The sequence below is a fragment of the Pseudopipra pipra genome, chromosome 1, assembly GCF_036250125.1.
Source record: "Pseudopipra pipra isolate bDixPip1 chromosome 1, bDixPip1.hap1, whole genome shotgun sequence".
Lineage (NCBI taxonomy): Eukaryota > Metazoa > Chordata > Aves > Passeriformes > Pipridae > Pseudopipra > Pseudopipra pipra.
This window is the reverse complement of record NC_087549.1, coordinates 86,367,253-86,379,205: the sequence shown is the minus strand read 5'-3', so window position 1 is coordinate 86,379,205 and position 11,953 is coordinate 86,367,253. Positions and strand designations below refer to the sequence as shown.

At 36.4% G+C, this 11,953-nt stretch overlaps 1 protein-coding gene across 5 annotated transcripts in view; it reads right to left on the bottom strand.

Moving 5' to 3' along the window:
- Positions 1–6,483: 6,483 nt before the first annotated feature.
- Positions 6,484–11,953, bottom strand: part of PRP4K (pre-mRNA processing factor kinase PRP4K) — a 25,442-nt gene continuing 19,972 nt past the window's right edge. The window contains exons 13-18 of one of the 5 annotated variants that reach the window (XR_010432364.1): positions 11,766–11,917; positions 11,206–11,292; positions 9,189–10,522; positions 8,579–8,665; positions 7,712–7,757; positions 6,484–6,671 (exon numbers count right to left, since the gene is read on the bottom strand). Coding sequence is in view for 1 of the 5 variants with exons in the window: in XM_064663388.1 (XP_064519458.1) it covers positions 10,319–10,522; positions 11,206–11,292; positions 11,766–11,917 (443 nt within the window). In the remaining 4 variants the exon portion in view is untranslated. Of the gene's footprint in view, positions 7,758–8,578; positions 8,666–8,982; positions 10,523–11,205; positions 11,293–11,765; positions 11,918–11,953 lie in introns of those variants that run through there. The other 4 variants (XR_010432366.1, XR_010432367.1, XR_010432363.1 and 1 more) reach the window with 4 other exon arrangements.

Sequence of the window (11,953 nt, the reverse complement as noted above, 5' to 3'; positions counted from 1 at the left end):
CCTGCTGTGCTTATTGTCATTCCTTTTGTAAAACATCCTCAGTGAGAGGAAAAGTAGTTTTTGGGAGGCATATTAATACAATAGTCTTACAAAAAAGTATTCACATGACTTAGTGTTCATCACAAAGATGTTTGTTTTGAGCTTTATGGGTCCAATCTTCAGTATATTTTTCCATTAATTCCCTCATATAACCCCTTTTCTGTGAAAAAGTGTGATGTGTTTGCTTTCCTCAAGGAGAAATGCAGCCATTGATAACCTGTTGATGGATGAAATAAGAGAAACAGGGTTTCCTTGATCAGTAGATGCCAACGTGCCTCGTACAGCAATGGGAGATGAACCATTACTCTCCATGAGTAATGGGAATAAAACAACATTACCTCTAAGAAATGGAACTCCTATGTGGTTTTAGTTAACTTTTTGAAAAGTTGAATCATTATCTCATATCACTTAGGAATTTCACTTCAGAACTGTTATGTTCACATATACATTATCCATCATTAGTGTAATTTCTTCAGTAGATACTCTGTATACTCTGACGTTGGTTTTTGTTATTAATGAAGTAGTATACAGCAGGGAGGGTGATTTTTGCTTGGCTGGTTTTCTTTTATTGGTACTGGGTCTTCCAATTTAGCACTGCAAGAACCTCATCAGTACTTTCAAGTACAAACAACAATTCTTGCGCACCACGTATTCTGATCTATAGGAAATGCTTATGCAGATTGAAAACTTCAACTTGAACTTTTAAAAATTCACTTCCTTGTTTTCCCTAACTGCATATGCAAATAATGGTATCTCCAGTTTCTATCCCTCATGATAATGAGGGATAAAAAATATGTTCCCCTTTAAGATTTAGTGATGTGCAGAGTTTTATATTTTTCAGCCAGTAAAATATCTATGGCAAATGTATTTTTTACCTGGTAGTTTATATAAAAGTAGTATAGGTAATCTTACGGATATGAAATAAGGAATTCTTTACCTACTGATATGAAGGTTAATTTAAAAATCTGCGAAGGATCTGCATAGATTAAAAAAATAAAAAAAATTAAGTACTTACAGAAATTCCATGGAGTTTGTAACAACACACCTAAAAGTAGATAACAAAACAATTTCTAAGTTACTACAATTTGCATTGAAGGGATATTTTTGTTGTCTCACAGCACTGCTGAATATTATGCTATTCTTTTTGACATTTAAAGTTATGAGATTTGTGGAACATTTTAAAACATTTTTTAAAAAAGTATTTGAGCAACAAAAGGGGAGAAGCTAACTTCTGATCTTACTGTTCCATTAGCCCTGATCTTCTAAAACTGTGTGACTTCACAGTTCTTTTGTGACACAAGGACAGAATACTGGTTTTTTTAGCAATGTCTACCATTGTAAAAGAAGTAAAAGAAGGTTTTGTTAAGTGCAGTAATAAAACAGAACAAAACAGAGTCTGTATTTGTCAAGGACAAACAGTATCAAACCGATCTAATTTCCTTCATTAGTGCGCCTGGCTTGGTGTAGAAGTGGACAGCAGCCTCACAGTAGTGAGGCTTTTGTGCTGTTCTGCTATGCAGCTGCTGTAAACAATTCCAGTAAATGGGACCTAGATTAAATCACAATTGTAGGGTTGTAGAATTGGCTGAAACACTCTACTAAGAAGTAGTCATCAGGTTATCAGAGTGAGAGGGCATAGACTGGGATCTGACAGGAATCACAGAACAGTTTGGGCAGGAAGGGAGCTTTAAAGATCATCTAGTTCCAACCTCCCTGCAATGAGTAGGGACACCTTCAACTAGATCAGGTTGCTCAGAGCCTCATCTAACACGACCTTGAATTCTGCACCACATCTCTGGGCAACGTGTTCCAGTGTTTCACGACCCTCATTGTAAAAGACTTTGTTCTTATAGCTAATCTAAACCTGCCCTGCTTCAGTTTAAAACCATTAACTCTTGTCATATCACAGCCGGCCCTGCGCTTAAATCCAAGTGTGATAATGGCATGTATCTTAACATTTTCCGCTGTTCCTTTTTCTGAGTGTGTTTGTGAAGGATTTGGATGTCAGAAGAAAACATTATTTTACAAAATATGTGGCTAACACTAAGTTTTAACAATTATGAGCTGGACTATTCATAATCAAAAGTATGAATTTCAATGAAGAGAAGCACCTTTCCACTCATACTACTGTGGCTGCTTTTGCTTTCGATGATGCTACTGATGATTAGATTATCTTCTAGCAATGCTGAAATTAGATGCCCCAAGAACTGACATAATTGCTCTAAAATGGTTACTTGAGAACCATTTCAATAATGATTATCTTGTTTTAGCAAAACCTTACATATGTTTGTTTCAAATTTAGTTCTTGCTAATCTACCCATCAAGGACAAACAAATTCTGCCATATGGGGTAAGAACACAAAAATCCCCTTAAATTTAGCACTTCCCTGTCCCAAATCCTCTACTTTCTTCATAGTTCTTCATCTCTGAGAATGTGCTTTCCCTTTGAGCTTGTTGGAAGAGATAAAGAAAGGCCAGACTAATGGAGTGGAGAGGGGAATTGTCCCAAATTTTGGTACTCTGTGCTATAGCTAGCAGAGAGTACATGAGTAAGTTTTGGAAGGGGGTTTTATTGAAGTATGCTTTTGCTTGATTTTTGTAAACTATATATTCCAAAATATTTAGGAAGAATCTCTGTGAGACTGCATTTCCTGTTGCAGGACATTCTTGTAGCAGTTGTGCCATCTGCTTCTATAGTAAATCTGGAAAAGGAATGAAAATATGCTTGGTTGTCTCTCTTGGGAGTCAACTGGAAACTGGGAGAACCATGATAGTGGCTTCTGCCAATCTCTCCTCCCCTACTTTGTAAAATCCTGTGGAAGTTTAATGGCTTAAGCAGTGCTAAGTAAAGGCAGATTAAATTTACCTCTGTGGTGGATATTAAACCAAGAAACCACTAAAATTTTTTTTTAACTTCTTTCGCTTGCATTTGATGCAAAATCAGCTTAAACCAAATAACAGTTTCCCTTGTGCCTTTCAAGCTTCATTTCCTTTTACCATTCCTATTGCAGATAGACACATTGGTATCAGTTTTCTTCTTCTGGCCAGTATTCTGGCCAATACTTAGGATATTCTTCATGGGGCACTGGGCTTCTCCTGATTATGGGGAAAAGGAGATTGGAGATAGAATGGTTTTTAGACCAAAACCAGACTGCTGTGTTTGTTGGTTTCGGTTTATATATTTATTTCTTTTTGCCCAGTATCTAGCTGTGTTATGAAAGTTTGGATAGTTTTCAAATTCATAACATTGCAGCACATACTCTGAACACGACCGTACTTTGCCACAGTAGAATTTCTCTCATGGAGGGTCAGCTGTGTGCACCTTCCTGTGGGAGTTCCAAACAAATTTGGAAGTCAGTGGCACACAATTAGGTTCAGTCTTTGGAGCAGAATGTGATAAGCAGATCTTCTGTGAGATGATTTAAATTGCTCCCTGTTGCATATATGCAACTACTATAAAATTTATTACATGCTATGAGAATCTCTGGATTATTTTTAGAGGAAAAAAACCTTAAGGAAAAAAAAAGTGTGATCTAGGCATTATTTGGGATTCTTATGTAAACATAGCTGAGTTTTTTATTAAGCCCTTATAAACAGAAATAGATTGCAAATTACTTGCAAATAGGAATGGACTTGGTATATTAGTTTTCATGAGCTAGCAGAGCCATCTGGGTCAAGTTGTGAAACCACCCATTTCCTTCCTTGTCAGAGTGCTTGGATATTCTCTGTAAAAGAGGAAGGTACCTCTATGCCTAAATTTGCTCTGCCAGATTTATTTAAACCTCCTGAGGGGAGAAAACAGATAGGCACTTTGCACATTTCAGATTGAACTTAAGAACTCACAAAAAGAGTAACCAAATTGTCATTATCCTATGGGAAGGAGATAACCAAAGGAAGAGTTGTTGCAGGCAGTCCTCATGTTCAGCCATAATGTGGCATCTTCATTCAAGAGGCTGAAAGGAAGAGCGCCTTTACCAGATTCACCCAGCTGGCTTAATCTGTCTGAATATGAAATCCAGAGTGAATTTTATCAAATTGTTTACAGAATTCTGTGCATTACCTTTGTAGTTGTTTAGTGGGTACACAACCATGGTGTGGAGGTCAGCTTGGCTTTAGTTGAGCAAAACTTTGTTCTTTCCCATGGAAAAGCTGCAGCCCAAATGTGGGTTTGTTCTACACTGAGTATCTCATGTGGATGATGTTTTTAGCATGAGCTTTGTTTTAACATAGGAGAAAGATTTGTAGAATGGCTGAGCTTTAGGTGTACTTAGATAAGCTAAAGCTCCTTTTACAGGGAACATGTGAAGTTCAGCTTCCTCATTTTAGAGCAGGGTTTAGGAGCAGAAAGAATACAGGTTAATTCACAGATGAGTGAGTGTGATAGCTCAAAGCCACTGTAAATGGTATTTGCAAAAGAAACTCACTTTTGTCAAAAATCAAGAATATTAGTTCTGCTGTTCCTCCTTTTAATGTGTTCAGCACTGTTCTTACTCTTTCCTATAGTACAGCTCAAATTCAATAAATTGCAGGAAGAATATTTTCCCACTATGTAACCACTAACTCAGGGTTTTATACATTGGACAAGAATTATGGCAGCAGTGAGGCTGCTACGAAATGAACCTTTACAAATGACAGAAAACAACACCAAATTGTCAGTCCTCTCCAAGCTGCAGGTCATCTGTTCTTGCCCTGTGCTCAGAGCATGGCTAACTGCGGAGGGTTACTTGGTATCACATCCTGTTCAATCCTGGCTCCAAGGACAGATGTTTCAATGCCTGAGTAATCTGTTCGGTATGTGCTGCTGGCTTCATATCACATCGCCTTCACTTCCAGCAGCCTACAGGACAGGCTGCTTTCCTCTGAGCATTTTCCTTCCAGTCTTATCTGTAGAAGCTGCACCAATCCATTTTTAGATCCTAATACTCCAGTCAGGGTGCAAGGAATGAAGTGGCTGTATTTCCAGCTTGTGCTAATTACCCCCCTTCCACTTCCCATTTAGGCAAGGAGTTTTCCAAGTGGTAGAGCAAAGAGCATCAATGTCTCTGTTTGAAAACTGGATATGCAGAATGTCAAACCCAGGCTATTAGATACCCTTTATGCTGCTTAGACAGAAGATGACGCAGGGTGATTACCTCTTTTCACCAATGAAGAAATTCACCTGCATCCTCTAAGAAATCATACTTCTGCCAGGTAATGTATCAGATTCTGTGATAAATCTGCCTCTGCAAAGTGACAGGTCTATTGTAGCTGCAGGTTTAAATTGGCTTTCAGAAACTTGTAGAACATGTCAAAGAAAGTTTCACTAAGTCTATGAAAAGATCCAGTTCCTGTAACAATATGAGATTAGGTTTTTGACGTGTTACTGGAAATCAAGAGTGCTTTCTTTTTTGAAGAGCTTTCTCTGCCTTAGTGTGCCCAGTAACCTTTATTATTAACTTCTTGTTTCTCTTTAAAGCTGTATAGCCTTTCTTTTCTTACTATTCTTGGTAGCTAGTATCAGTCCCATTCTTTAAACAGGGTATACTTCAGTTGTCCTCAGTGACCCTAGTTTCTTTTTACATGAACATAAAGCCACCTTTGCTGGACTCTCACTTGAGAAGTCACGCTTTTAAGACTGAACCATGAACAGCTGTAGACAGTGACTGTATCAGTTATGACATATTTATTTCTACCTGCTCATAAGCAGCCTTAAATTGAACCTTTGTAAATACTCCATTTTCACTATTTTATGAATAATTATCCCACACCTACTTTATAGAAAGATCTGGGCCCCAATCATCAAAATCAATGTTTATGAAGAAATAATCAAGATAATGAAGAATTCAAAAGGTGTATGGCAAAAGAAGGGCAAAATTTTTCATTTAGAACAAGTGTTTGTCATAAGTTTAAATTAAGTCTTAGTTATTTAAGGACATGAAAGTCTAGGAGATGCATTTGGCAGTCTTGCTTCTGTACCCCCACACAAATACAGTTAAGATTAATAATGTGATACATAATTGACAAGTTAATAAATGAAAGCACACACTCTATCCCACCTCACCATGCTGCTACTCCCATTGGACTGGTTTTTTTTCCTTATAAAGATTAATCTGTATGTATGACTTCTCTTCACTGTAATCCAATGCAATTCTTTCATCCCCTGACTCATAAAGGGGATTATCTTGCTATAAAAGATAAAAAAAGGCACAGGGAAAACCCAAAGTGAATCCACATGAATTATTTGGTGCTGAGAGGGCTTCCAAAACTGGGGGAGAGGCAACTTAACAAAAGCTCCATTTTACATACTTAGGAAGACTTCTTCCACAATTTCTTTAATGCCTCTGACACCTGAGCAGATAACCCCATTCAAAGAATTATACTTTATTTTTAGCGTATTTAAAAATTGTTCCTATATTTCACAGCTTTGTAGTAGGACATTTTTAAGCACAATAGAAGACAGGACGTAAAGCAAGTTTCAAGCACAGTTTATTAATTTCAAGCAATTGCCACTTCCCAACATCCTCCACCCGCATTACAACTTTACACAGACTGTAGAAGATCCCTCTATCTCCAGCAGTGTCACAGACTGGTCTGCCTTCTGTTTGTGGGTCAAAATACACATAAAGGTTCTTCAGAGGTTTAATGCCACTTACCCTATGTACGGAGATAAAGTATTATTAAAAAGGTTTTAAAGGAATCATTATCTTCTACTAGAAACTTTTAAATGGTAATTAATTCTTAAACTATAGTAGTATACACCAAGGTAATAAAAACACATTCTAATTCCACAGGGTTGGAATCTTGTTTTTTCTGAATGCTTGGCAAACTGAGTATGTGAAATGTGAAGCTCCTTGTCACCATGAGGGAGAAGGAAACAGAAATCAGCACAGTAGCTTCAGCCAAACTTTACAGAGGACCTCTGGTGAAGATACGAATTATATCTTTGTGTACAGGAGGAAAAGATTAAGTTATCCTCCCTCTTAGATCAGCTGAGAAATAGTTCACTCTGTAGCACAGCTGTTCTGCTTGCACCCAGCCACAACCATGAGAATTCAGCTGACTGCAGTGGCAGCTGCAGCTACTCTACTCTCCTCAGAGACCTCAGGCTACTGGGACAGGTATTGCCCAAAACTGGAGGTGTTCCTTAAGAGTGTCACAAAGTCCTCAATTCCAGAGGTTTTTGAAGCCAGAGCTAAAGATCTTCTCTTGTTGCCAACAAGAAGTATCAGCTGCATGAGGAACTGAAATCCACTTGTTTTGAATAACCTCTGCCAGCTAGTCTCTGTATCAACAACTAAGTTTGACAGAATTAAAATATATAATGAACCTACTGAAGTCAAAGAAAAAAGCACAAAATCTGCTTAAATATTTACTTAACGCACACATTTTAACCAAATATAATGGCTGATTTTTTCCTAAGTGTCATAGACTTTGTTCTGATCATCCTATCATTTTAAGAAAACTACATTTAAAGGCTAATGTTTATTTACCTACTTTTAATCACAATAAAAAAAAAAATCTCTCCAACCAGAAATGAAACAATCTATGTAACAAATTTTAATACAGCAAGTATGTTTCAGCAATTATCAGTACTGCAGCAGTGTTAATCAATTCTAAACTGAAATGCTGGAAACTAAAAGTTTAAGACAGAACTAGATGAAGAGTATTTTTCATATCTTTTATAGGACAGAAACCTTTGTTCATGTCTTCTGGTAGCCATCATCTTCTTTTGAGCTGCACCTACAACACAAAGAACAAGTAAACGAGCAACTTTATGCTTCTCCAGAATAGCTTATAACAGTTCTGTAGGCATTAAGGGGCATCTTTTCTACTGCTTTGTTTCTGTATCACCAACTCATTTCATCGTTTCATATCCCTATTTTAAGAATAAAGTACAAAGCAACAGAAAGAATACGCTATTACTAATCTGTGCAAAAGTGCCCTCAGAAGTGCTGCCTATGTTGTAAAAGTGCAAGTTATACTTTCTGTATTTAACTACCAAGCAACTAGTGTTTCACTAAATGTGAAAGCTAACTTTTTTCATTTCCTGTATGAAAAAGATACCTTAATATGTGGAAATAAGGAGAGATTGTTTTTTATTAGGAATTTTACAAAATAAATTGAGAAGAGACAGGTTAAAGGTTCCAAATAGGCATACAAAACCACCCATCTCATGCTTGTTTTCGTAGTTAGTTCATTACATCTCCTCGGTGGGGTATTCCCCACCAGCAGAATGACCTGCTTTGTGGCATTTTTCCATTCTTGAGTGCACTAAGAGTGCATGATTGTTGCCATTATGTACCTAGATGGATACAAAAATCCTTCTTAGTTCAAAGTATTATAAAGTATGTGAAACCAGTGGGGTTTTCACAGCTTGTTAGAATATATTAATAAAAAATGAAAAGATGAACTTCTTAACATCATCAAAGAGAACATTAAAACAGCAGTATGGACCTGAAAAGTTTGATTCTGTTTTCCTCACCCTGTATAATCAACTCAACTGTCTCAAGCTTTTTTAACTCGTTGCTAAATGTTTATCTACACATGCTGTCAGAAATAACCTTGTTAGGAAGGTGAAGTTGGTGTCTCAGCAAATCAGACCCATGGAGTAGGCGTTGAGTGGCCTGTGACTCGCTTTCCTTTTTTCTCTTTCAGCACCGTCAAAAGGAAAAGTGAGAAAAACAGCACAAACATTAGTTAAAGCCTGAATTTAATCCCATGTCCTACAGGAATAATTTCATTACAATGAAAGCAGACAGACAGTATCTGTAGGGTTTTTTGCTTTGCTTTTGTTTAAGCAGTGATAATTATATATCCAATTAACACAGCCTATAGCTCTCCCAAAGATCATAACATTTAATAATTCCTTTAATTAAATGATTAATAGGAAATGCAGGAGTGGGTCTTACGATTTACCTGATTTACCATCACTGAAGACAGATTCTTTTAAAAATGGCTACAAATGCCTTGTTCACAAAAGACTTTATTATCTAATGATGCATACTGAAAACATACAGAAATCTGCATGGTCCACTTTACATGCAGCAGAACAATCTTCACTTTACAATAAGTAAGTGTCAACTGTTTTATGCAAGAGACAACACTTTAAAGTCACATTTCTTAAAGAAAAGCTTCATTTACAAAAGAAATAAAAGGTAAAGAAGCAATTACCGCTTTTAAAAAGCAGCTGCTTTGTTCAAGAGTGGAAGGTTTATGCCTGTATTGAAAGACAACATGATCACAAATAATGAAAACAATGAACAAATGAAACACTTTTAGCATAAAGCAGTACACTTTCAAAATGACATACAAATAGTTAAAAATTTCTTTATGTTGTCTATCTATCCTTTAGATATAAGGTCTTTCAAATGAGATCCCAACATATGTAATTACTAAATGAAAACTCTTCTGTTAGTATTGGTTCTATGTCATAGTGAACTGTATTTAACAAAATGTATACAAAGTCTATAGCAAGTTGATTAAAAAAATTAAAGTAATAAGAAACAGTACACTGAAGGCGCTCTATCCATCAAGTGCGCTCTCTCCAAGTTTTATATGTGATGAACAGAACAGAAGTTGTAACTATGCCACGGTTGCAATGCCAGAAAATAAAACAAGATCATTTATCAAACATGCAGGGAATTCTGCCACAATGCTATTGTCTCTCATTTGTCAGTTGTTCCAGTAAAATAACAGCTTAAACACCGGTGATGTTGATGGGTTAGCTTACCTTCAGTGTACTGAAAGTTGTACACAACCTGCTTTAAAAGAGGAGACCATCCCTGCGGGCAGGCTCAAGAAGGAACAGACCCCCTTCGGCACTGACTACACCAAGGGCATGCTGCTGTGGCCTGCACACACACACCTAGGAAAATGTGAATATAAATAGCATTTATGCTGGCCATTTTTTAAAGACAAAAATGAAGCCAAGTCTGCTTAAAACAAATCAACCACCCAGTATTACTGCTCTCTTTTTTTCTTTCTTTTTTTTTTTTTTTATAACAGACGCTTTTTTCTTTTTATAATATATACGAACTGCAACCATATACATTAGCATTGTACTTTTGTGCAGTCTTGGCAATTAAAACAGTTCTACAGTGAAAATTTTCACATAAGACACAAAACAGAATTACTCTAACATTTCTAAAAGAAATATCAGCCTTGATGTTAATTCAAATGTATCATTTCTTCCTCAACTTTGCAGGGGAAATATTTATGTTTATATACATTAATAACTGCTGTGAAATTTCTTCAGTCTTTGTGTCTTAATTACTCAAACCCTTTGAACTTCTTCATCTGGTTTAGATTTTTTCCTGGATGAAGGCATGCTGTAGAGCCTGGTTGATGCTAATCCGTTTAGCTGGGTCTAGCATTAGAATCTGGTCCAACAAGTCCTTTAGCTGGTGTACTTTTTTACGCTGGTCTTCAGGGAGTCGTTGGCACCCAATCAAGTCTGCTAATAGGTCCTTGGTTGGATTAATGGTGCTCATAACAGTAACTTTCTCCTACGAACACAAAAATGGCAACCTTGTAGAACAGAAATAATGCACAAACCCCCATCCATCCCTTTTACAGAGCTTCAGCAGCAGCTTTTCTGCAGGCTTGTCTCGTATCTGAGCAGCAACACCCTTCCACCGTACAGCCTCATAAACCATCGTGTGGGCAGAGAAAAGAGCGGAAAGAACTTGGTTGGGGGTAGACCACCAACAGCAGGTGCATACATGAACCTAACATCTCAGCTGAGAACAGAGGAGAAACTTTCCAGATATGGGAAGTTTCCATATCTGACCACTAATTCTGTGATTCTTGTTAAATATAATATGTTACAGTGATACCAAAATTAATAGTGACTTCATACAAAATAAGCACATCATACTGATGCTGGACATTCTTCTATAAAATGAAGGCACAATTTTCTTTATTAGTAATTTAAGAACAGATTATGTGGAGATACCCTGTACATCTACCAGATTAAACCTAGATTTCTCTTAATTGTGTTCTTACATGGTAGGAAAAAATATCTTTTGGCATTTTGTAACTATATAATCTGTTCATACTGCTGCAAAAGGACATATTATTAGTTTACGAAGTTTTTTTTTAATTAAGATGTCAGGGTGTGTTTGAAAGACTGTAATAGTAAGAAAGCTTGAAAAAAAGTAATGAGTTAATCAACGCATTGAGGACTTACCCTTTCTGTCACTTTATCTACTTCTATATACATAAAGTTGAGATTTTGATCAAAGTGTTGATCTTTGAACACACCTTTTCGAATCATCTGGAAAATGAGGAAGAGGCAAGAGTTTCAGGCAAGTTCTCTGTGTCTTATGTATTTCGCAATTAGCATCCATGTCTACTAACTTATCACAACATGAATAATTTAATACTAATGAAAAATATATCAAAAGGACAGGAAAAAATCTCTAGATTGAGTAAAAAAACCACAGTTAAAACCAGTTGAAAAAGGACAGTATCTTCCATCGACTTACGTATTTTTTTCAGGTCAGTGCTTAGAAGGTTTCTGCTTTCACTTTATACTTAGTCTATGAAAAAGAAGCTGTATACTTACACTTTATAAGATTTTAAATCAATATCAATTACACAGTCAGAGCAACATCTGATATTTACTTACTGTTAAGAGAAGATGTACATGATAAAAAACAGAATTCCAGGAGAAAAAAGAATGTATGTTCTACTGTTCATTGCAGCAGTTTCAGATATTAATTAAAATAATGCACTTATTTTTCTTACCTTGTTTGGCATCTTTCCTTTGAGATCCATGGCAAGTTTCAACATATGATTATTGGTTTTGCCAGGAAACAGTATTTTTCCTGTATAAAGCTCATATAATGTGCAGCCTACAGACCACATATCTATACCATAGTCATACATTTTTCCTATAACTGAAACAGAGCAATACCAGTTAATTCCACAATGGC